The 24,282-nt window shown below is 50.4% G+C and overlaps 1 protein-coding gene and 1 long non-coding RNA gene across 4 annotated transcripts in view; one reads left to right on the forward strand and one right to left on the reverse strand.

The window, feature by feature from the left end:
• LOC115849604 (uncharacterized) lies at positions 1-7,205 on the reverse strand. 3 transcript variants are annotated; one of them, XR_011376742.1, is made up of 4 exons: positions 7,089-7,205; positions 6,099-6,298; positions 5,629-5,838; positions 1-5,112 (listed from the first exon to the last, which is right to left on the reverse strand). It is a non-coding gene; the product is annotated as an uncharacterized lncRNA (long non-coding RNA). The 3 variants fall into 3 exon arrangements; XR_009559067.1 differs by lacking the exon at positions 7,089-7,205 and having other exon boundaries at positions 6,099-6,402; XR_009559068.1 differs by lacking the exon at positions 7,089-7,205 and having other exon boundaries at positions 6,073-6,402.
• Positions 6,556-24,282, forward strand: part of DNAAF5 (dynein axonemal assembly factor 5) — a 36,386-nt gene continuing 18,659 nt past the window's right edge. The window contains exons 1-6 of the mRNA XM_030851069.2: positions 6,556-7,194; positions 7,969-8,153; positions 15,933-16,057; positions 16,413-16,531; positions 19,860-20,092; positions 20,650-20,862. Of these exons, the coding sequence (XP_030706929.2) occupies positions 6,576-7,194; positions 7,969-8,153; positions 15,933-16,057; positions 16,413-16,531; positions 19,860-20,092; positions 20,650-20,862 (1,494 nt within the window). The 5' untranslated portion in view covers positions 6,556-6,575. The remainder of the gene's footprint in view (positions 7,195-7,968; positions 8,154-15,932; positions 16,058-16,412; positions 16,532-19,859; positions 20,093-20,649; positions 20,863-24,282) is intronic.

The raw sequence follows: 24,282 nt of genomic DNA on the forward strand, positions 1-24,282 counted from the left end.
ACCACAACGAAGAGTAGCCCCCGCTCGCCACAACTAGAGAAGCCTGTGTGCAGCAACAAAGACCCAACTCAGCCAAAAATAAATAAATAAATTTATTTATGTTTTTAAAAATGTGGTAAATCACATTAATTTTTAATGTTAAAAAATTAACTTGCATTCCTGGAATAAACTCAGTCTGGTCTCAATGTATTATCCTTTCTAAAGTGCCTATCTCCAGATTTAATTTGTTAAGATTTTGTTTAGGATTTTTGCATCTGTGTTGAAAAAAGTTGATCTCTAATATTCCTTTCTGTAATTTCCCTCTCACTTTTTGGGATCAAGGCTGTGACACCGGCTCCACAAAATGAGTTGGGAGATGTTCTCTCTTCCTATTTTCAGATTGGAGTTATTTCCTTTTTAAAAAAAAAACTAAGTTGAATTTTATTAAAATTTAAAACTTCTGCTCTGCCAATTACTGTTAAGAAAATGAAAAGCCACCGAGTGAGAGAAAATAGTAAAACATATATCTGATAAGACGTATCAAAATATATAAATCTTAAAACTCAACAATAAATACAATTAAAAATGGACAAAAGATCTGAACGTACATCTCACTAAATAAGATATAAAATGGAAAACAAGGATATGAAAAGATTCACATCATACGCCATAAGGAATTGCAAATAAAACAACAAGACGCCACTACAGACCCATTAGAATAGCTAACATTCAAAAAAAACTTGACAATACCAATTGCGGCAAGGATGTGACGCAATGGTCGCTCTCATTCATTACTGTCTGGGAATGCAAAATGGTACAGGCACTTTAGAAGACAACTTGGCGGTTGGAGTTATTTCCTTATTAAGTGTTCTGAAGTGTTTGCTGCCATCTGTGATTATAGCCTTTATTGTGGGAAGCTTTGAAATGATAAATTCAACTTCTTTAATAGGTAGTAGACTATTCTGAGTTTCTATTTCTTCTAGTGGAGATTTTAGTAAATTATGTTTTCCTAGGATTTCCTCTATTTCATATATTTTTTTGGCATAAAGTATTATTACTTTAGTATCTTTTTAATGTTTAGAACCTTTCATGATAAACTTTTACCCTCATGTTGGTATTCGTGCTTTTGAACTTCTTTTTTCCTTGTCAGTCCTGACAGGTGGGTTATCGATTTTATTAGCCCTTAAAAAGAATAAACTCTTGGTTTTAATAATCTGTGTTGTATGTATGTTCGTTTTACTGTTTCATTAATTTCTGTTCTAACCTTTATCATTTCCTTTCCTTTACTGTGTTCAGATTTGTCCGTATATTTTCCTGTTGGGGAAAAACAAATCAACATTTTTTTTTTTTTTACCCTAAACGGGCCCCTGGAAGCAATTACAAAAGTATTTGTGGAACTAAAGAAAAACATCTGACATCAGTTTGACTCTTGTCCCTTTGAAGGCACCCTGTTCTCTCTCTGGCAGTCTCCCACAAACTCCTGTTTTTCTTTGGTATTCCTAAGTTTCACAACATGTCAATACGTGTGCCTCACTGGTGCTGTGTAGTTCCTTCAATCTGAAGGTCTTTCACTTTTAACTCTGGCAAATGTCTCGGTTATCCCTTTGAATACCTTCTCTGCCCCATTTTGATTATCCCTTTTTCTAGGACGTGTACTAACCAGAAATTAGCATTATCTGCTTCTATCATCCACCTTTTACGCAGCTTCTTTTATGTAGCTTCTTGTTCCTGTTTCATGTTGCTCAGATAAAGACTTTTCTCTCCTTGGTCCCCCTGTTCTACTGCCCCTGCTTATTCTATTCAGTCTGGAAGAATGGGGACGGGACAAGAGGCCAGATACCCCCTAAGTACTCATGTAGCCACCACCACAGTCAGGACACTCAAGCACCATCACTATACAAGCTCCTTCTGCCACCCGTGTAGTCGCACCCAGCCCCACCCCTAACAGCTGGGGACCACTCACGTGTCCCCCATCTCTGTAATTATCTCATGCATGTTATACACACGGAATCACACTATTGGTATCTGGTATGATTGTATTCTTTTACTCAGCATAATCCCCTAGAGATGCATCCAAGTTCTTGCATGTATCGATAGTTCCTTCCTCTTTATTTCTGAGTAGAACCGAGTTAATTTCCACGTTTGAAGATTGTCTGTTACTGATTTTTAGTTTGATTCCATTTTTTGTCAGAGAAAATGCTCTCTGTGACTTCACTTCTTTTACATTTGCTGAGGTCTGTTTTATGGATAGTCTATCCTGGCATGTCCCTGGGCACCTGTGAATACCGGGCATCCTGCTCTGTTGGGTGGAGGGTCTGTAAAATGTCCACCGATCCCTTTGGTTGATGGTGTTGTGTCCTTGTGGAATGTCTAGTAGTTCCAGCACTTGTGGAGTGGGCGCTGAGGTCCTCACCTGGAACTGGGGGTTGGTCTCTCTCCTTTCAGCTCTGCCAGTGTTTGCTTCGTGTATCTTGAAGGTTTGTTGTTTGGGTCATAAGCATTTGCGATTGCTATGTGTCCTCCTGGTGGATGGATCCTTTTATTCTTATACAATGCACCTCCTTTTCTGTAGAAATTTCCCTCGCTCTGAAGGGAAATTAGCTGATATTAGTCATTGTGCTTTTTATAAGTGAATGTTTACACGATGTCTTTTTCCTTTTTCTTTCAACCTACCCACATCATTACGTTTGAAGTGAGTTTTAGCATACGGTAAATGACATATAGTTGGGTCGTGGTTTTTTATTCCCTCTGCAAATCTTTGTCTTCTAACTGGTGTGTTTGGCCCCTTTACATTTTGAACTATTGATAGAGGCTAAGTTTGCCATTTTATTATTTGTGTTTGTTTCCTCGTGCCATATTATGGGATACTTGAACATCCTTTAGAATTCCACTTTGTAACGTATTGAGTATATCACTGTTTACTTTTCTTAGTGGCTGTTCCACACACTCCTGTGCACGTATGTAATTATCAGTTTACTGGTACCGATGTTTCACATCTAGTGCAGTGCAGAAACCGCCCTTTACCCTCACTTTTCAAATATAATTATTGTAAATATTTCCCCCACGTGCACAGAGCTCATCGGTATTATAATTTTTATATATAAATTGATTTATTTTTGGCTGCATTGGGTCTTTGTTGCTGCGTGCTGGCTTTTCCCTAGGTGCGGAGAGCAGGGTCTACTCTTCGTTGTGGTGCACGGGCTTCTCATAGCGGTGGCTTCTCTTGTTGCGGAGCACAGGCTCTAGGCGCCTGGGATTCAGTAGTTGTGGCACATGGGCTCTAGAGTGCAGGCTCAGTAGTTATGGTGCACGGGCTTAGTTGCTCTGCAGCATGTGGGATCTTCCCAGACCAGAGATCGAACCCTTGTCCCCTGCATTGGCAGGCAGATTCTTAACCACTGTGCCACCAGGGAAGTCCCAGTATTATAGTTTTTGCTTCAACAATCAGATATAAAAAATATATATAAAAAAAATATGCCACTTCCTTCTGGCTGCTGTGATTTCAGATGAGAAATCTGTCATTCACACTGGTGTTCCTCTCTAGGGAACACATCATTTCTCTCTGGCTGTTTTTACATTTTTTTTTCTGTCTTTAGTCCTCACAGATTTAATTATGATGTTTCTTAGTATGGATTTTCAGAAGGCTTATCCTACATAGGGGTTCCTTAGCTTCTTGTACCTATGGGTTTATGTCTTTCACCAAATTTGGGAAGTTTTCAGCCATTATTTCTTCAAACACTTTTTCAGCCCACATTCTCCCTCCTCCTGTTCTGAGACTCTGGTGATAAAAACGATTGTCCTGCAGATCTGAGGCTCTGTGCACTTTTTTGTTGTTGTTGTTGTTTTTGCGGTACGCGGGCCTCTCACTGTTGTGGCCTCTCCCGTTGCGGAGCACAGGCTCCGGACGCGCAGGCTCAGCGGCCACGGCTCACGGGCCCAGCCGCTCCGCGGCATGTGGGATCCTCCCGGACCGGGGCACGAACCCGTGTCCCCTGCATTGGCAGGCGGACTCCCAACCACTGCGCCACCCGGGAAGCCCCATAAACATTTTTAAAAGCATTTTTATGACTGCTTTAAAATCCTTTTCAGATAATTCCAAGATTTATCTTGGTGTTCACGTCAGTTCACTTCTTTTCATGTTCAAATAATGGTTTTCCTTGGTTCTTGGTATGGCCAGTGGTTTTTTACTGTATACTGGACATTTTGGTTATTGTGTTAGAAGAATCCTGATTTTATTTAAATCTTCTATTTCAGAGACTTCCCTGGCAGTCCAGTGGTTCAGACTTCGCCTTCCAATGCAAGGGGTGCAGGTTCTATCCCTGGCCAGGGATCTAGGATCCCGCATGCCTCGCGGCCAAAACACCAAAATATATTAAAAAAAAAAAAAAAGAAGAAGCAATATTGTAACAAATTCAATAAAAACTTTAAAAAATGGTCCACATCAAACAAAAAATTAATCTTCTATTTCAGCAGAAAGTCATCCAATTTAGGTTTAGTGTATAAATTCCAGCCTACTTTTATGGCCTGTGGTTCCAATGATAGTTTTATTTCCCCATCCCTTGCAATGCCCTTCCTGTCTGCTCCATTCTCCCGGTGCTGCCCCGGCTGTCACTCCATCCCTGTGGGTGCTGCCTGCAGTGTCAGAAGGCATGTGGCCAGGCTGCCTGGTGGTTCAACAAAGACCTCAAGAAACAGCGGAACAGGGAAGCTTACGACTCACAGGTCCTGGAGGAGGTACAGGCAGAGTGCCCAGGAGTCGGGACCCGGGGCGCACACCTGTATTAGGTCCACAGGGCTGTGCTTTGGGGTTCCTGGGCTAAGGCTGGATAGGTCAGTTCAAACCAGAGGGAGCAGGGTTTTGGTGAGCTTCACAGGGGTTTAATCTATGGGGCCCACAGGGAGAGAGGTTATCACAAGGGTGTTGGGCGGGGGGGTCACATCAGGAACTTCGGTTTACTGGTGACTCTGCGGGCTGTCATCTAGGTCACGCACTCGCGGGAGGGCTCCTGTCAGTTCAAGGCCCCGCAGGCAGCGGGCCACACAGAACAGATGCTGAGGCAGTGATCGTGTACTCAGTGAGTGGCCTGTCGGCAGGTCTGGGTTGCAGCCCCCTCTAGCGCCTATTCCAGGAACCTGTAAACAAGAAAGAGAAACTCCAGGGACCCATCCCATGGCTGTTCCTCCAGTGCTGGAGTCCCCAGTCAGCCCGTCTCCTTTCCAGCTCAGAGCCTTTCCCCATTGTCTGCTGAACTAGCTGCAAGGTACTTAGTTGTACTTCGTGGGGAGCAGCTGGGAAAGTGAGTCTGCAGCACCTTCTGGGGCGGGAAGTCCACCACCCCCATTTAAGTGTTTACTCACTCATCTCAGCCAGAGCACGGCCTTCGCAACGGCCTCATGTGGCGACTGCCTGGCTCCCTGCTAACCTGTTCTGCAACAGCCAAAGCAGTTTTCTAAAAACACAAACCTTACGCGAAACTCTTCCACCTTAAATCCTCCCTTGCATCCCCCACTGGGACCCAGTGGAGCCACCCAGAGGACCCTGCTCCCCCTGGGCCCCTGGGCTCTAGCCACAGGGCACTTTTCTTCATTTCCCGGAACAGTGTCAGGCCCCCTCCCCGTATTTGTTCCTGGGGCTGCCCAAACAAGTACCATAAATAAACCTGGCGGCTTAAACAACACAAATTTATCTCCCCACTGCTCTGGAATCCAGAAGTCCAGGATCACGGTGTCAGAGGCTGCTTCCCCCAGAGCCGTTGAGGGAGTGAGTCTGCTCCAGGCCGCTCTCCTAAGCTTGCAGATGGCCATCCGTGTTTCATGATCGTTCTCCCTGTGTGCTTGTCTGTCTCCAGTTTCCCCTTTCTATAAGGACACAGTCATATGGATTACGGCCCATCCTTCTTAACTTGATGAGTCTAAATGGCCCTATTGCTAAGTAAGGTCATGTTTTGAGGTCCTGGGGGGGTCAGGACTCCACTACGTGAACTTTGGGGGGCACAACTGAGCAGTCCCACTCCCACCATAGGCCTTTGCCCATGCTGTCCTCTCCCTCTGCAACGCTTTCACCCCCCCTTCACCTAGTTAACTCTTAATTACCCACTATATTACGCTGGGGCTGTCACCTCCTCCAGGAAGCCTTCCAGTCTACGCCAAGTTCCTTGGCCTTCATCCCTCAGGACCACGGTAACTGCACGCTGATTAACGTGTCACCCACTAGACGAAGACCCGAGCCGGAGAGACCAGGTGCCCTCTCCACGTCACCGTATCCGACGGAACTGGTCCGACCCGGGCATGCAGGAGAGGTGAGGGTCACAGTAGCCACCTGAGGACACGAAAGGGCACGACCACCACGCCTGACTGTACACAAGTCCGCAGCGGCCATCATATCGGGCTCCAGACCTGCCCAGGACCCCCGGCCTGGCCCGCGTCCCCTCAGCCCTCCGACTCCCCGCCCCGGCCCCGCCCCCCGGCCGTGTCCTGTCAGTGTTCCGAGCTGCCAATAAAGTTACTCTCGGAGCCGACCGGAAAACGCGCCGTAATCCGCGCCGCGACCGTCGTAAAAGCGCCGGTCTCCCCTGGTGACTAGCAACGCGGGGGAGATGGCGGCGCTGGTGGCGACCGAGGCCGCGGCGTCCCCGGACCCGGCGGAAGCCGCCGAGACGGCCGAGGCGGCGGAGCTAAGCCGCGTACTGAGCCGCATGCTGCCCGGTCTGGAGGCCGACAGCAAGCTGGGCCGGCGGCGCGCGCTGGAGGCGCTGCAGCGCACCCTGGAGGCGGCGCGGCCCGAGGCGCCCGACGGCGACCCCGCCGCCGCAGCCGCCGCCTTTCAGGGCCCGTGGGCGCGCTTGCTGCTGCCGCGCCTGCTGCGCTGCCTGGCCGACCCGGCCGAGGGCTGCCGCGCGCTGGCCGTACACCTGCTGGACTTGGGCCTGCGGCGAGCCGCCCGGCCCCGTGACGCCCTCCCGCGCCTGCTGCCCGCTCTCGCCGCGCGCCTGGCCGGCCCCGAGCCCGCGCGCCGCCCACCGCCCGAGGTCTGCGAGGAGCTGCGCCTGGCGCTAGTGCAGCTGCTCCACCTGGCCGTACGCCTGAGCGGCGCTGCGCTCGCGCCCCACCTGGACGACGCGGTGCGCGTGCTGCGCTGCACGCTGCTTGACCCCTTCGCCGCCGTGCGCCGAGAGAGCTGCGAGTGCGCCGCGGGCCTGGCGCGCGCCACGCCAGGTGCCCGCCCTTGTCTCCTCCCACGTCGCCCCCTCCCCAAGCCCGCCCTCGTCCGCACCCTGTTGCACCCGCAGCCCGGAGCGCAGTGCCTGCCCGCAGTGGATGCTCGCTGGTTGCCGAGTGAAGCATCTCCCCGTCTCAACGCCGTCCCCTCTGTCCCCCACCCCCCAGTTGTGCGCACGGGGTCTCTCCTCTGGCTCCCCGCACACTGGGCAGTAGTGGACCGAAGCCTGCCTCGATCTCAGGACCCGAACGCTGAAAGAACTCGCCCCAAGTATCACAGAAATAGCGATCTTACAGAAAGGTCTCAAGCAGCGGCACAACTGCTAAACCTGAGGGTTCGCTTGGCTGTCACGAAGAGCCCTTGGTCGTGACTTCCTGTGAGGCCTTTAGGAAGTGGGGTGGCTTTGCCTGAGGCGGTGCTGATCCAGCTTCCTGCGGTCGTGCTGGGTGTCTGGCTGCAGACTCATCCAGAGGTGGGGACACACAGTGTCTCCCCACTCAGCGTACTCTGGAGTGCCTGTCGCAGCCATCTGCAGCTTCAGGTTCTCCCCTCCCAGCTCTTGTGTTCAGCTGAGATGGGTCCAGCCCCGGCCTTTTCCCTTTGGTCCTCCCAAGTCTCTGGGTCGGAGAGGTGTTGTTTGGGTCACACGCCCAACTCTGCACCTCTTCTGGTGCTGGGGTACAAAGCTGTGTGTGGCCAGCCCAAGGGAACTAGGCCAGGGTTGACGCTCACAGGCTCCCCTGGTGACTGATGGTCTCCCCGTCCCACAGACCACTTCCACATGCAGTCGGAGTCCTTGATCGGCCCCCTGATGCAGTCCATCTCCCACCAGCACTGGAAGGTGCGGGTGGCCGTCATCGAGGCCACGGGCACGGTGATCCAGTTTGGCAGCGGGAAGTCAGTGGACGACGTCCTTCCTCACTTTGCTCAGCGGCTCTTTGATGATGTCCCCCAGGTAACCAGAGTTTCTCCTCCAGGCAGTCGCTTTTCTCCACCAGAAGTGTGCCAGTGTGCTATTTGTCACTCCCTCACTTTTGTCTTTTTTTAAAGCCACTATATGTGACGTTAAGTGTCCTTCCATCATTCGCGGTCACAGGTGTTCCTATTTCACGTCTTTGAGAAGCTGGGGGAGACCTGAGTTGTCTTAATATATTTGTTAAGGACTGCTTCCTTTTAGGAAGAAACTCTAAACTGAGTATTTCCACGGTTTGCAGAAGCATCTGTAACATCCTCCTCCATCAAGGTGATTTAATCAAAAAGCCGCAGAGGTTGGCAAACGAGGCCTGGGAGGAGGATGGAGCCAGGGTTGGTGTGTTGGGGTAATTCCTTCCATTGGCTTTGGGGCCTGAGGAGAGACAGACAGACAAGACAGGCAGGCAGGTGGAGGTGAGAGAACCGGCTCTTGTTGGCAGAAGCCAGCTCAGAGGGCGTGTCATGGATTTGAGGCCGTGGGGAGCAGAGTGAAGGCTGTGAGGGCAGGCTCTCTCCCAAAGGGAGGATGGGGTGAAGGGCTCCGGTCCCTTGGGGTGGGAGGAGCGGTGGTTGCCAGTGGGGGACTTGCAGGGTGGTCGGCCCGTGGCCCCTGTGGCCCCGACAGCAGGAGTGCCAGCCTCCTCGTGTCCTGTCCATCCATACATTAAAGATCATCTCATTCCTTCCCACGGAAGTCCTCCACGTCCGAGGCTTGGGGCTGCTGTAAGGTACGCAGGGCCCCCAGCTGGAGCTGGCCTCCCGCTCCAGGCCTGGGTCTGGCCCCAGGCCGCTCGCAGCAACCCACCCTGCCTCCAACCACACGTTCTTGATTTGTTTCTTTCTTCTTTTTTTTTATTGGCGTATAGTTGATTTACAACGTTGTGTTAATTTGTTGTGCAGCAAAGTGATTCAGTTAGACGTATATGTACGTTGTCTTTTAGACGCTTTTCCATTATGGTTTATGACAGGATGTTGCTCTACAGTAGGACCTGGTTGTTTACCCATCCTGTATGAACTAGTTTGCATCTGCTACTCCCAAACTCCCCCTCCATCCCTCTCCCACCCTCCTCCCCCTTGGCAACCACAAGTGTGTTCTCTATGTCTGAGTCTATTTCTGTTTCATAGATAGGTTCATTTGTGTCATATTTTAGATTCCACATATAAGTGATATCACATGGTATTTGTCTTTCTCTGACTTACTTCACTTAGTATGACAATCTCTAGGTTCATCCGTGTTGCTGCAAGTGGCATTATTTCATTCTTTTTTTACGGCTGAGTAATATTCCACTGTATATATGCACCACATCTTCTTTATCCATTCATCTGTCCGTGGACATTTAGGTTGTTTCCATGTCTTGGCTATAGTGAATAGTGCTGCTGTGAACATAGGGGTGCATGAATCTTTTCGAATTATGGCTTTCTCTGGATATATGCCCAGGAGTGGGATTGCTGGATCATATGTTAGCTATAGCTTTAGTTTTTTGAGGACCCTCCATACTGTTCTCCATAGTGTCTGCACCAACTTACATTCCCACCAACACTGTAGGAGGGTTCCCTTTTCTCCACACTCTCCAGCATTGGTTATTTGTAGACTTTTTAATGATGGCCATTCTGACCTGTGTGAGGTGATACCTCACTGTAGTTTTGATTTGCATTTCTCAAATAATTACCAATGTTGAGCATCTTTTCATGTGCCTGTTGACCATCTGTATGTCTTCTTTAGAGAAATGTCTATTTAGGTCTTCTGCCCATTTTTCGATTGGGTTGTTTGGTTTTTTGTTGTTGAGCTGTATGAGCTGTTTGTATATTTTGGGAATTAATCCCTCGGTCACATCATTTGAAAATATTTTCTCCCAGTCCATAGGTCATCTTTTCGTTTTGTTTATGGTTTCCATGGCTGTACAAAAGATTGTGAGTTTGATTAGGTCCCATTTGTTTATTTTTGCTATTATTTCTGTTGCTTTGGAGACTGACCCTTTGTATGATTTATGTCAGAGAATGTTTTGCTTATGTTCTTTTCTAGGAGTTTTATGGTGTCATGTCTTATGTTTAAGTTTTTAAGCCATTTTGAGTTTATTTTTGTGTATGGTGAGAGGGTGTGTTCTAACTTCATTGATTTACATGCGCCTGTCCAACTGTCCCAACACCACTTGCTGAAGAGACCGTCTTTTCCCCATTGTGTATTCTTGCCTCCTTTGTCAAAGATTAATTGTCCATAGTTGTGTGGGTTTATTTCTGGGCTCTCTAGTCCATTGATCCATATGTTTGTTTTTGTGCCAATACCATGCTGGTTTTTTTTTTTTAAATAAATTTATTTTTGGCTGCGTTGGGTCTTCGTTGCTGCACATGGGCTTTCTCTAGTTGTGGCGAGCGAGGGCTGCTCTTTGTTGCAGTGCACGGACTTCTCATTGCAGTGGCTTCTTGTGGCGCATGGGCTTAGTTGCTCTGTGGCATATGGGATCTTCCCAGACCAGGGCTTGAACCCGTGTCCCCTGCATTGGCAGGCGGATTCTTTTTCGGTACGCAGGCCTCTCACTGCGGTGGCCTCTCCCGTTACGGAGCACAGGCTCCGGACGCGCAGGCTCAGCGGCCATGGCTCACGGGCCCAGCCGCTCCACGGCATGTGGGATCTTCCCGGACTGGGGCACAAACCCGTGTTCCCTGCATCTGCAGGCAGACTCTCAACCACTGCGCCACCAGGGAAGCCCGGCAGGCGGATTCTTAACCACTGCACCAAGGAAGCCCCTACCATGCTCTTTTGATTACTGTAGCTTCATAGTATTGTCTGAAGTCTGGGAGGGTTATGCCTTCTGCTTTTTTCTTTTTCCTCAGGTTTGCCTTGGCAATTCTGGATCTTTTATGATTCCATGTAAATTTTAGGATTATTTGTTCTCACTCTATGAAAAATGTCATGGGTAATTTGATAGGTATCACATTGAATCTATAGATTTCTTTATGTTTTATAGCTTTCAGCACGTAAGTCTTTTACCTCCTTGGTCAGATTTATGCCTAAGTATTTTAATTTTTTGGTTGCAATTTTTAAAAGTTTTTTTGTTTTAATTTCCTTATGATGTTTCATTGTTAGTGTAAAGAAATGCAACCAATTTCTCTATGTTAATCTTGTATCCTGCTACTTTGCTGAATTTGTTCATCAGTTCTAGTAGTTTTTGTGTGGAGTCTTCATGGTTTTCTAAATATAGTATCATGTCATCTGCATATAGTGAGAATTTTACCTCTTCTGTTCCAACTTGGATACCTTTTATTCTTTTTTCTTATCTGATTGCTGTGGCTAGGACTTCCAATATATGTTGAATAGAAGTGGTGAGAGTGGAGGAAGACTTTCAGCTTTTCACCATTGAGTATTGTGTTGGCTGTGGGTTTGTCACAAGTAGCTTTTATTATGTTGAGATATGTTATTTCTATACCCACTTTGGTAAGAGTTTTTATCATGAATGGATGTTGAATTTTATCAAATGCTTTTTCTGCATCTCTTGAGATGAGCATGTGGTTTTTGTCTTTTGTTGATGTGGTGTTTCACATTGATGGGTTTGCGTATGTTGAACCATCCTTGTGACCCTGGGATGAGTCCAACGTGGTCGTGGTGTATGATCTTTTTTATGTGTTCTTGGATTGGGTTTGGTAATATTTGGTTGAGAATTTTTGCATCTATATTCATGGAAGATATTGGCCTATAATTTTCTTTTTTGGTGGTGTCTTTGTCTGATTTTGGTATCAGGGTGATGGTGGCTTCATAGAATGTCTTTGGGAGTGTTACCTCCTTTTCAGTCTTTTGGAAGAGTTTGAGGAGGATAGGTGTACATTCTTTGTATGCTTGGTAGAATTCCTCAGTGAAGCCACCCAGTCCTGGATTTTTGTTTGCAGGGAGTTTTTGTTTTGTTTTTGTTTTTGTTTGTTTGTTTTTTGCCACACCATGCAGCTTGTGGGATCTTAGTTCCCCAAGAAGGGATTGAACCTGGGCCCTGGCAGTGAAAGCGCCAAGTCCTAACCACTGCACCGCCAGGGAATTCCTTGCAAGGAGCTTTTTCTTTTTTTTAATTAATTACTTAATTTATTTATTTATTTATGGCTGTGTTGGGTCTTCATTTCTGTGCGAGGGCTTTCTCTAGTTGTGGCAAGCGGGGGCCACTCTTCATCGCGGTGTGCAGACCTCTCACTATCACGGCCTCTCTTGTTGCGGAGCAGAGGCTCCAGACGTGCAAGCTCAGTAATTGTGGCTCATGGGCCCAGTTGCTCCGCGGCATGTGGGATCTTCCCAGACCAGGGCTCAAAGCCATGTCCCCTGCATTGGCAGGCAGATTCTCAGCCACTGCACCACCAGGGAAGCCCAGGGAGCTTTTTTATTACAGATTCTACTTAACTTCTAGTAATTGGTCTGTTTAAGTTTTCTATTTCTTCTTGTTTCAATTTTGGTGAGCTGTATGTTTCTAGACACTTGTCCATTTCTTCTAGGTTGTCAAATTTGTTGACATATAATTGTTCATAGTATTCTCTTATGGTCTTTTGTATTTCTGCAGTATCAGTTGTTATTTTTCCTTTTTCATTTCTTATTTTATTTATTTGGGACCTCTCTCTTTTCTTCTTGGTGAGCCTAGCCAGAGATTTGATGATTTCCTTTTATATTATGCTTGTGTTCTCTTCTTTTTGGGTTTTGTGAATCTGTTGTATGTTTTCGATTTGTGGTTACCCTGTTTTTCAAGTATGTTAACCCATAGGTATATCTGCTTGCTTTAGACTGATAGTCATTAGGGGCTCAAACACATTCTAAAAGAAAAAAAATCGACATTTTCTTACTCCTCTCGCCCACGTTTTATGATGTTGATGTCCTCTTTTACATCTTCATCTCGCCCACGTTTTATGATTTTGATGTCCTCTTTTACATCTTCATAGTTATCCTTTTGTCATTCATTGTGGCTATTGTTGCTGTCACAAAAATTTTTTACATTTTTTTTTAACCTGTATACTGGCTTATTTAAGTGATTTACTTTCCAATTGTGATTTTTCTCTTTCCTATAGCTTCTCGCTTCTTTTCTATCTAGAGAAGACTTTTCAATATTTCTTTTAGGATAGGTTTAGTATTGCTGTGTTCTTCTAGTTTTTGCTTGTCTGAGAAATTCTTTTTCTCTCCTTCTATTCTAAATGGTAATCTTGCTGGATAGAGTATCCTGGGTTGCAGATTTTTCCCTTTCAGGACTTTGAATATATCTTGCCACTCCTTTCAGGCCTGCAGCGTTTCTGTAGAGTAATCAGCTGATCGTCTTATGGGGGCTCCCTTATAATTAACTCTTTATTTTGATTTGTTTCTTTTTTTTTTTTTTTTTTTTCCGGCACACGGGCCTCTCACTGTTGTGGCCTCTCCCGTTGCGGAGCACAGGCTCTGGATGCGCAGGCTCAGTGGCCATGGCTCACGGGCCCAGCCGCTCCGCGGCATGTGGGATCTTCCCGGACCGGGGCACGAACCCATGTCCCCTGCATCGGCAGGCAGACTCTCAACCACTGCGCCACCAGGGAAGCCCCTGTTTCATTTTTTAAAACACCTTTATCAAGCCATAATTTACATACCATACAATTCCCTCACTTAAAGCGTTCAATGTTTTTGATATATTACATCATTAATTTTAAATTTTTTCGTAAAATGTTTGTAACAAAATTTGCCATTTTAGCCATTTTTAAGTGCACAGTTCAGTGACATTAAGTACATTCACAGTGCTGTGCAACCATCACCACCATCCAAAACTTTTTTTATCATCGCGAACAGAAACTGTGACCATTAAGCAATTACTCCCCGTCCCCCCCACCCTCCTGATGACCTCTAATCTTTCTGTCTCTCTGGATCTGACAATTTAGCTGTTTCATGTAAGTGGAATCAGGATGGGGTCTGTTGTGGCTGGCCTCTCTCACTCAGCATTGTGTTGGTGAGGTCCACCCAGCTGTGGCAGGTGTCAGTGCTTTGCTCCTTTTAAGGCTAAGTAGCATCCACCGTGTGGACAGACCACACTGCGTTCCTCCATTCATCCGTCCACGGACTCTTGGGTTGTTGCCACCTTCTAGCTGTTGTGCATAGGGATGCTGAGGACGATGGTGTGCAGGGATCCGTTTGAGTCCTGCTTCACTTCTTTCAGGTAAACACTCAGGAGTGGAATTGCTGTGTCCGTCCTACAGTAACACATGTGCAGCTTGTTGAAGTCACCAAACTGTGTTCCACGTGGCTGCACTGCTTTGCATTCCTACCAGCAATGTACAAGGGATCCAGTTCCTCTGCATCCGTGAGCTGGTATCTCCCTGTGGTTTTGACTTGCATTTTCCTGAGGATTAGTGATTAGTGATGCTGAGCACCTTTCTCTGTGCTGGTCACAGTTACTTTATACAATGAAACATTGAACTTGCACGAGTCAGGACAGTTTTGCTAGAGTGTGTGCAGACAGCCAGAATGGCTCCAGGTGCCTGTTCTATTACACAGGAAGATTAGAGGCTCCGATCACTTACCCAGGGAGTGATGAGAGGCCCGTCCCTCCCTACTTTCTCAGCAGGGGCCCCAGAGGGATGGCCTTGCTTTTCCCTCGGGAGCCTGGTCACTTGAGGTCTGCAGGATATGTCCAAGGAGGTGGGAAGGGGTGGTGTCCCGGTGCAGCAGGGCTGTCACAGCTTCCTCCAGGCCCAGAAAGGCCCCGGTCCCCTGAGTGCACCATCCAGGTGAGAGCACCCAGCTCAGGTTAAGTCACTGCCCATAAGCAGGCACGTGCCCTCGGTTGCCCCAGGCTCGCCCTGACCGTCGGGCGCTCCCTCTGCACATTGCTCGTCTCTGATTGTGGGTGTTTCATCTAGAAGACGGAGTTCTGTGTGCTTTGTGTAGTTGGGATAAAGCACTGACCCTGCTGTTGAGGCTCCAAGGATGTGACCGTATAGGTGTTTGCCCAGGAGCCTGCCTGGGAACAGCCCCACCTGCCCCGCTGCTGGCGCCCCACAGGCGATCAGCTCAGGCCCTGGGCGCTTGTGCGCACCTGCCCTGGGCCAGAACCCTGGTGGAAGGGAGAGGGAGCAGGTCTGGTTGGCCCCCAGCCCCTCACTGGCGCTCAGGAATGACAGGGGGGGCCCCGGGGAGGGGGGTAGATGGAAGGGGAGGGGAGGGGCGGATGAAAGAATGAAACTTACCTCCCAGGTGAGTTCCAGTGACGTAGAGGAGAACCCGAAGCCGAGGCAGCGCGGCTGCTCCTCGTCCAGTGCTGGCTACTTTGGGAGCCCGCGGGGTGCGATGTAACCCGAGCCCCCGTGGGTGGGATCCTGCCCGACTAAACTGGAACGGGCATCGGAATCCTTGGGTCCAATCAGAACATGATAAAAACAGAGGCCTGTTGCTGCTCCCCGGGTCACGTGCGACATGAAGCTCACCTCTTCCCTGCAGTGGGTGAGGTGGGTAGAGGCACGCACGTCACCTTCTTGGACATAGGCGGCCAGTGCCCAGCCCAGCCAGGAGGTTCCCACACAGGAGGCCGCAAACATGCCACAGGGCTGAGGCGGGGCTGCAGGACCTGCCGTGGCCAGTGGAGGGTCCGGCCTGAGCCCGGAGGACAGGGGTTGAAGCAGCGAGACCTAGGGTGCTAGCATCTCGTTCCAGGCCCGAGATGGGGATGCAGAGCTGCCAGAGCACCGGAGCGGGCTCTGGGGCCTCTGTGTGCCCGCACGGGGGCCTGGGCTGCCGCGGGCCCCACGCGCGTGCAGGCCGCTCACCCTCCTCTGCCTGCAGGTGCGCCAGGCAGTGGCGCGTGTGGTCGGGGGCTGGCTGCTGCACCTGCGGGACCGCTACTCATTCTTGCACAAGCTCATCCCGCTTCTCCTGAGCAGCCTCGACGACGAGATCCCCGAGATCGCGTAAGTGGCAACGTGGCGGACAGGCCGAGGTTCTGGGTGCCAGGGCAACACGTCCCGCCCCAGAGCCGCCGTGCCGCGCGCCTCCCTCCTGCTCGCCTCACCAGGCGCTGGCTTTTCCTAAGCTGTTGTTTACGGCGGTGGTTGTTTCCTTTGGTCCAGTCTTGTGGGAGCCACCGTGTCCCCGCATCCCGCGTGCTTGGAGGCCATGGGACTTTGACAGTACAGTTTTGCATCTTTAGCACTTTGCTTGGGTTAGTGATGGAGGCGTGGCAGACTCACTGGTGAGCTCCCTCGGGCAGAGACCCGGCCGCCCCCCCGAGGGCGCCCCCTGACCCGGGTCTGTGTTGTGCGGCAGGTGCGAGGCAGCCGGCCTCTGGGAGCAGGTCGGGCTGCGCTGGCAGATGGAGAACGAGGAGGACCTCAAGGACAAGCTGGACTTCGCTGGCCCGCCCCCCGCACACCACCCCTCGCCAGGTGAGCGCGGCCAGCCCAGGCCAGCGGTGCAGCAGGGCGAGTCCCGGAGGTAGAGCCGGACGGCGGGAAGGGCCTCCCTCGGGGTCCTGGGCGGGCCTCCCTGGGTACGTGAGGGGCGCGGCCATCCGAGGAGCGTGAGCCTGATGGGGAAGCGTTGGAAATGGGCGGTGCTTTGTCATCTCACGAAGCTGCTCTGTGAGCTTCACCTGGAGAAGCAAACACACAGGTAGCCGGTGAGATGCAGTCCTCGCGTTCTGCGTGATGCTACCCTCAGAACAGAGCCTCCCGTTGCTGGACCTCCCGTCCGGCCCCTCGTCGTGGTTCTCTGCCAGACCGTGAGCGCCCGCGTGTGCGTGTGTGTGCGCGGGCATGCCATGTGTTCCCTTAGCTCTTGAGTCAGATCCGGGCTGCATTTCCAAGGAAGCCCCCTGCCCGCCGGGCTGCGGCCCCCCTCTTTGCCCCTCAACCCCACATGTGTCTAGTTTCTTCTGCTCTGGAAACACTTTCTGTCTAGGAACGAAGTCCCTTCCACTGAACTTGATCGGACGCCTGTATCACTGCAGTCTGTCTGCAGGTGTCTTCTTACAGTGGAGTGATGGTGGAGTGCCGCTGGCAGGGACAAAGCCTAGCATACATGCACCAGGTCAGACAGGCAGCACCATGGGAGGGACCGGGACCTGGGCCCGCAGGCCCCTCCAGCCCTGGTCAGGTGAAGTCAGGCTCGGACGGCCACCCTGGAGGGGACGCCTTGCACGAAGGGCAGCATGAAGACAACTGCTCATGCCTCGTGTGCACCCGCTGCTGTTCACTGTGAGACCCAGAAGGCGGCTCCTCCCCCATACCTGGGAGGCCCGTGTTTTTTTTTTTTTCGTCCACATGTTTATTCATGCAGCTTCACCTCCCATGCCGCACAACTGCTATGAGGGGAAATCACGCATGTTTTGGAAAAGGTACAAAAATTAGTTGCCAGCAGGGTTTTTTCTGATTTAGTAAAGTTTGAGAATGCACCATCTTTTAAATTATCACGTCTGCCGTATCAAGTACAGGAAAGGAGGCTTCAGAGCCATCTTCAGAGTGAGGCGCGCATCTCTGGAAATGCCTCTCAGGCCGTGTGCCCGCCTGTCAGTGGACCACTCCCCAGACGATCCTAACCTGTCCCCTCATCCCACAAACTTTCCACAAGGGACATGTCGTCAGGAAGAAAAGGGCATTTATTGTTTTCCTTTTTGTTTTTTACAAAATTGTAACAAGCTCACTTAAACCGCCAGCAGAATCTGAAACATTTAGAACTAATTCTCTCATATACCATAAAAAGAGAAAAGTAACAGGAACAAAAATTCAAAGTGAGGCCTCATGGTACAAGCTGTTCTTTTTACTAAAACACGCTTTAAACTTTGACATGTCACGGTCTCATTTCTATCTCTAGAGTTGTTTTGAGTCTTTAAGGTCAAAATCTTGTAATCAAAATCCTCGAAGGCTTTTTTATAGAAATTGAGAAACTTATCCTGAAATTCACAAGGAAACATAAAGGACCTAGCACAGCCAAAACTTTGAAGACAAAGGCCCAGGTTGAAAGATGAGTACGTCTGGTTTTAAGACATAAAACGCAGTAATCAAGATGGTGAGGTTATGAACATAAAAACAGACTGACATGGACTTCCGTGGTGGCGCAGTGGTTAAGAATCTGCCTGCCAATGCAGGGCGCACGGGTTCGATCCCTGGTCCAGGAAGATCCCACATGCCACGGAGCAGCTAAGCCCGTGTGCCACAACTACTGAGCCTGCGCTCTGGAGCCCGCGAGCCACAGCTACTGAACCCGTGTGCCACAACTACTGAATCCCACGCGCCTAGAGCCCGTGCTCCACAACAAGAGAAGCCACTGCAATGAGAAGCCCATGCACCGCAATGAAGAGTAGCCCCCACTCACCACAACTAGAGAAAGCCTGTGCGCAGCAACGAAGACCCAATACAGCCAAAAATAAATTAAAAAAATAAAAAATCAGACCGATAGACCAGTGGAACAGAGCAGAGTCCAGAAACAGACACAGGCATGTGGACTCTGAATTTTGGCAAGTTGCAAAGACAAGGGGAGAAAAGACGTCTCAGCAATGGTGCTGGAATCACTGGATGTGCAAAAAAAGTGGGCTTGGATCCAACCATCCTGATAAATGAAAATTAACCCCAAATGCCATGTGGATCTAAGAGTACGACCTAAATACACTCCACAAAAGAATGACTGATAAATTGCTTTTCATCAAAATGAAAACTTCTGCTCTTTGAAAGACATTAAGAGAATGAAACGACAGGGCACAGACTGAGACGTTTGCAAATTGTCTACATAAGGATTTGTGTCCAGAGCACAGAGAGAACTCTCAAACTCAATATCAAGAACACAATCCAGTTTTTTAGTGGCAAAAAAAGTTTGGAAAGACACTTAACTGAGGACACACAGATGTCAAACAAGCCCATGAGTCAGTGCTCCAGGGCATTGCTCGTGAGGAGAATGCACATCAAAGCCACAAGGAGATGCCCCTCCCTGCCTGGAGGCTTGACCTAGGACTGCCCGTGCCAGGTGTGGAGGAGCTTCAGGCCTCGTGCACGGCTGGGGAGGGCAGACAGCAGTGCAGCAGCGTTGGAAAACCGCTCGGCCATTTCTTAATCCGTATAGTGCCCACCTTCCATGTGCTTAGCCGTGGCGCTCCAGGGCGCCCACCCGAGAGAAGTCTCGTCGGCGACAGCCCACGGCAGAACTGCTCAGACGTCCATCGGCAGGTAGACAGACAGACTGTGGTCTGTCCGTGTGCTGGAACGCTGCTCAGCAGTGAGCACGGGCCGGCGCCCCCCACCACTTGCTGGGCCTCGGAGCGGAGGAAGCCAGGCAGAGAGGAGCGTGTGCTGCGCAGCTGCACTCACAGAAAATCGGGAAATTGCGGCTCCCCATAGCGACAGGAAGCCGACCGGGGCTGCCCGGGGGCAGGGGAGGGCATCGTCGGGAGCACGGGGACCTTCTGGGTGGCAGGTGCGCGTTACCTTGATGGCCGTGATGGTTCACAGTGGTATCCATCTGTCGGAACTTCAGGGTTGTGCCCTTCGAGCATGTAGTTTACTGTGAGTCACACCTCAGGATCGCTGTAAAGACTTAAAGTAAATTATGACACTTTGTGGCGTCATTTCTGTCTTCAGAGTTGGTTTGAGTTTTTTAAGACCTCAAAATAAAACCCGTAGGTGTGCCTTAAGTGAGGAATGTGTAGTAAGTGACTTCGTACATGAATCGTTGAGATCTTGTTTGTAAATTTCACCGGTTCCCATCCATCTTTATGACCCACAGGGAGCCGCCCGGGGCTGGGCTGCCGGGAGCTGGTCTTCAGAAACCTCTCCAAGATCCTTCCCGCCATCTGTCACGACATCACCGACTGGGTGGTGGCGACCAGGGTGAAGTCGGCACAGCTGCTGGCGGTACTGCTGCTGCACGCGGAAGGCCACATCACGCAGCACCTGGAGCCCGTCCTGCGCACCCTGCTCCACGCCTGTGCCGACGAGGAGAAGGCCGTGGTCCGCAGTGTGAGTGGCATTCCACTGTCCTCAGGGGCTGCATGCACCCTTCCTAGTTCTGCAGTGTGTGTACTTGGACACGTATCAGCAGTCACGCAGTCGCCCCTGTGTGAAGGTGTAGATGTTTCCGTGGCCCCCGGGCTCTCCCCAGCCTTCTGCATCCAGCCTTCGTGCCCATAAAAAAGGCGTTTAACGGTTCTCTTTAAATTAAGCATGTGCAGGTGAGCGGCCCTGTGTCTGAAGGTAAACACATCCTCCACCCGCAGGCCACTGCAGTGGTCACTGCTCGGACAGACGTGCAGAGCCGCCCCCATGAGTCCAGCTCAGGCAGTCGGGCCTCAGAGAGGACGCTCTGACAGCCGTGCCCACGCCAAATGGCATGAACTCCTTCCCCGGGCACTTCTGAGCTCATGAGGGGACTCACCAGTTTTCGTGGGTGTTTGAGCACGTTAGGAAGAGACGGGCCTGCAGGGCTGCTTCTGGCAGGTGAAAGCGGGCACGGCAGACGCAGAGCAGCGAGGGGCTGAGAGGGGCGGCAGCCTCAGGCCTCCTCCATCTGCCCTCAGTGCACGAGATCTGCAGAGCTGATCGGGACCTTCGTCAGCCCGGAGGTGTTTCTGAAGTTGATCTTGTCGATGCTGAGGAAGTCTCCCTCCCCCTCCGGCCTCCTGGTCTTTGCCTCCATCATCCGAGGCTGCCCGAGGGAGGCCCTCCGGCCGCACGTGAAGGTCATCGCCGTGGAGTTGGCCCACGCTCACATCTGCCAGGGGTCTGAAAATGTAAGCATGCGCGGGAGAGGGTGGGGCTGGGGGGATCGTAGAGTCCACCCATCTCCATGGTGACTCGGTCCCCTGTGGGACCATCCACACATAGCAGTTGTCCCACAGGCCTCTCGGGGACATCTGACCGGCGTGGTAGCTGGGATGCAGCCCTGATGTCCTCCTGTTTGGACCCACGTGTCTCCTGGCCCGTTCTTCTCCATCCACCATGGCGGCCGTTTAAAGTAAAATGAAACAAAGTGCAAAGGCAGTTCCTCTGTCACGCTGGCCGCATGTCGAGTGCACAGTGGCCCGTGTGGCCAGCACTGGGCGGTGTCAGATAGAGCGCGTCCATCGTCGAGGGCAGTTCGCTCTATGGGTGGCGCTGCTGTGGGTGGTCTCAGCTGGAGACCCCCACCCCCACCCCACCCACCCCCAGAGAACCTGTGAGTCCACGCCGCATCTCTTGGTCCATGTCGCACGCGGTGTCTCCATGGCGAGCTTATTCTTACCCCGGTCACTTGGCTTCTAACGGGGCTTCCAACAGGCAACCTGATCTGGCAACCGTTATTGGGAGCTCTGCTTGGTGGTTACAGATTTGTTTTGTCTTAAATTGAGCAGTAAATCCATTACATCTGAAGCTGAAACAATGTAGGTAGTTAGGCTTAGTCATTTGGAATAATTTACAATTGTTTGCTGTTGAAGGAAAAATAACGACCTTGTTTTCATGTGGCTGTGATGGGCTTAAACCCTGAGTCTTTGGATTGGCCAGTCACCCTCCCATCTCTCTGTAGAGCAACGAGGGTTTGCCTCGCCAGGCGTCTGACCCATGCACTGCAGGCCCCCTGGGCCATGGGAAGCTGGCCCCGCACAGCTGACACTTGACAGTGGCTGCCCTGGCCACAGAGCTGGACCACAGGGGTGCCCAGCTACCGCTCAGCTGCCGGGAGATGCACTTCCACACCTGCATCTGGCCTTAACTCTGACATACGTTCACAGTCGTGTGGGAACCATCTTAAGCCTATAAGGCAGCTTCTGAAACACAGATGGGGGGGATGGAACAGAGGTCTTGGAGGGGGGACGTTCGTGGGCTTTTTCACCTGCTCCTGGTGTTTTCAACCATAATTCAACTTTTCCCAAAACCCGTTTTTAAGATAAACTATGATTATCTAAAAATGTGGAAAAAAGTTCCACATTTTTACTCAACTGGTTCCAACAAGGATTTTCATTCCAGAAGCATTTCTGTTCTAGAAGGTGCAGCTTGAAAGTTTGTGTAGGTGTTTCAGTACACGTGTGGCAAGCTGTACAGCAAAGGAAACGTCTTTTCACACCTGAGTGTTGTTACAGGAAACCTTGGTCCCTCGATCCATCTAGTTCAGAGCGCACACTTGGTTCCTCTTCCTCCAGTCCTTCCAGGAAAGATTTACTCGGTCCTGCAAACAGAGGGGCCCCTTCCTGACAGTTCCATGCACACACGTTTCTCTAGACACGCTCCAGCCTTTGGCCAAGGGACCAGCCGTGCGACCCCAGTCGTGCGACCCACTCCCATCCTCGCACGCCTGTGGCCAGGATGCACGGCCTCCGCACAGGGAGGGGTCGTCCTAGTGTTTCCTACAGTCGTTCTCCAGGGACTGTGAGGACAGGCCTCAAATGCTTCAAGACCAAACTAAATGTAAAGCCCCGGCTTGAGCCAACAGGGCCCCAGAGACGCTCTGCTCGTCTGCCTGGGCCTGGGCTCAGCTGACAGGACCTGAGCCTCTGCTTTGAAATCTGGCTGTTTATCGACAGGGGACTGAGATGCAGAAACGGTTGATAAAACAGAAGTAACTCGTTTCCTCCTGTTTACTCAGGAATTGGGTGTGGGGTCTGGGATGGGAGTGCCTGGCGCCTTCTCCGGTGAAGTTGTGGCATCTCCCTCTGTGTCAGTTCCCTCTGTGTCTTGTTTTCTTTCTCTCTCTGTGTGTGTGTGTGTGTGTGTGTGTGTGTGTGTGTGTGTGTGTGTGTGTGTGTGTGTGTGTGTGTGTGTGTGTGTGTGTAGGTAGGTAGGTGTTGAAAATCCTCTGGTTAAATATCGTGAAATCCGTGAACATTAGGCCCCGTTTCCTCAGAGGTGGTGCCGTGTTCACAGCAGGAGGGCAGTGCTTGTGAAGGACACAGACCTTTGGTTAGTTCCAGCATCTGGAGGTGTCGTGAGATGGCTCAGCCACTGCTGAGAGCAACTCCCTGTTTGTTTGTTTTTTAATTTTTAAAATTTATTTATTGTTGTCTGCGTCGCATCTTCATTGCTGTGCACGGGCAGCGAGTAGGGGCTACTCTTCATTGCGGTATGCGAGCTTCTCATTGCGGTGGCTTCTCTTGTTGCGGAGCACGGTTTCTAGGTGTGTGGGCTTCAGTAGTTGTGGCGCGTGGGCTTCAGTAGTTGTGGCACGCGGGCTCAGTAGTTGTGGCTCACGGGCTCTAGAGCGCAGGCTCAGTAGTTGTGGCGCACAGAGTTAGTTGTTCCTTAGCATGTGGGATCTTCCCGGACCAGGGCTCGAACCCGTGTACCCTGCACTGGCAGGTGGATTCTTAACCACTGCGCCACCAGGGAAGTCCCAATCCCTGTTTATTTTAATTGAAAGAATGGTAGCTCCTTAAATATGTACTGTAGGTCATTTAGAAATTAGCCAAAGTCATGCCCTCAGAAAAATCAATCCATCAGTCAATCCAGGTCTGAGAGAAATGGGGCTGCGGGAAAAGCGAGTGTTTGAATAAAACACCAATTGTGGCTTCTCGGGGGAGTTAGGACCCCTGAGTGGCTGGGGACATGCCACAGTGAATTTTTTGTTTAAACTTCTATGATTTATATCATTTGTGAATGAGTCGTAGGATTTTAGAGCTGATTCAGAATTTAGAACCAATCCATTGTCTAGCCAAATCTTCACCAAACTTTTGAGCTCACACCCCCAATAGTAAAAAAAAAAAAAAAACCTTAAGCATTTTGCCCTGGTTCCCTCTGTCCTTTATGAAACATAGCAGAGCAGGCGTGTGGGAGGGGTGTTCTAGGCGGTTCTTCCTCTGGGGCCCCCACCCCGTGCCCACTCCTGGCCCCCATTTCACAGTGGATGAGGCTGGAGGCTGGGAGGTGAGAGAAGGGCTCGACCCAACCGAGGTGTCACCTTGACCCCCGGCAGTCTGGAAGCATCTTTGAATCACAGAATTTTATTTTTCTTAACTTAGTATTATAGAAACACTCAGAAGTGCACAGAAGGGGAGGGGAGCAGTGTGCACCCCTCGTGCCTGCCGCCCGGTTCCAGCCACGTCCCCCTCGGTCCAGCTTCTCTCTGACTTTGGGGGTGTGGTGGGAAGAGCTGGGGTACTGAGAGCAAATCCAGATTCCCTGTCCTTCCACTTATCACTACTACAGTGTGTGTCACTAACACATGCAAACTTTTTTAAAAT

This window comes from Globicephala melas, chromosome 15 (assembly GCF_963455315.2).
Source record: "Globicephala melas chromosome 15, mGloMel1.2, whole genome shotgun sequence".
NCBI lineage: Eukaryota > Metazoa > Chordata > Mammalia > Artiodactyla > Delphinidae > Globicephala > Globicephala melas.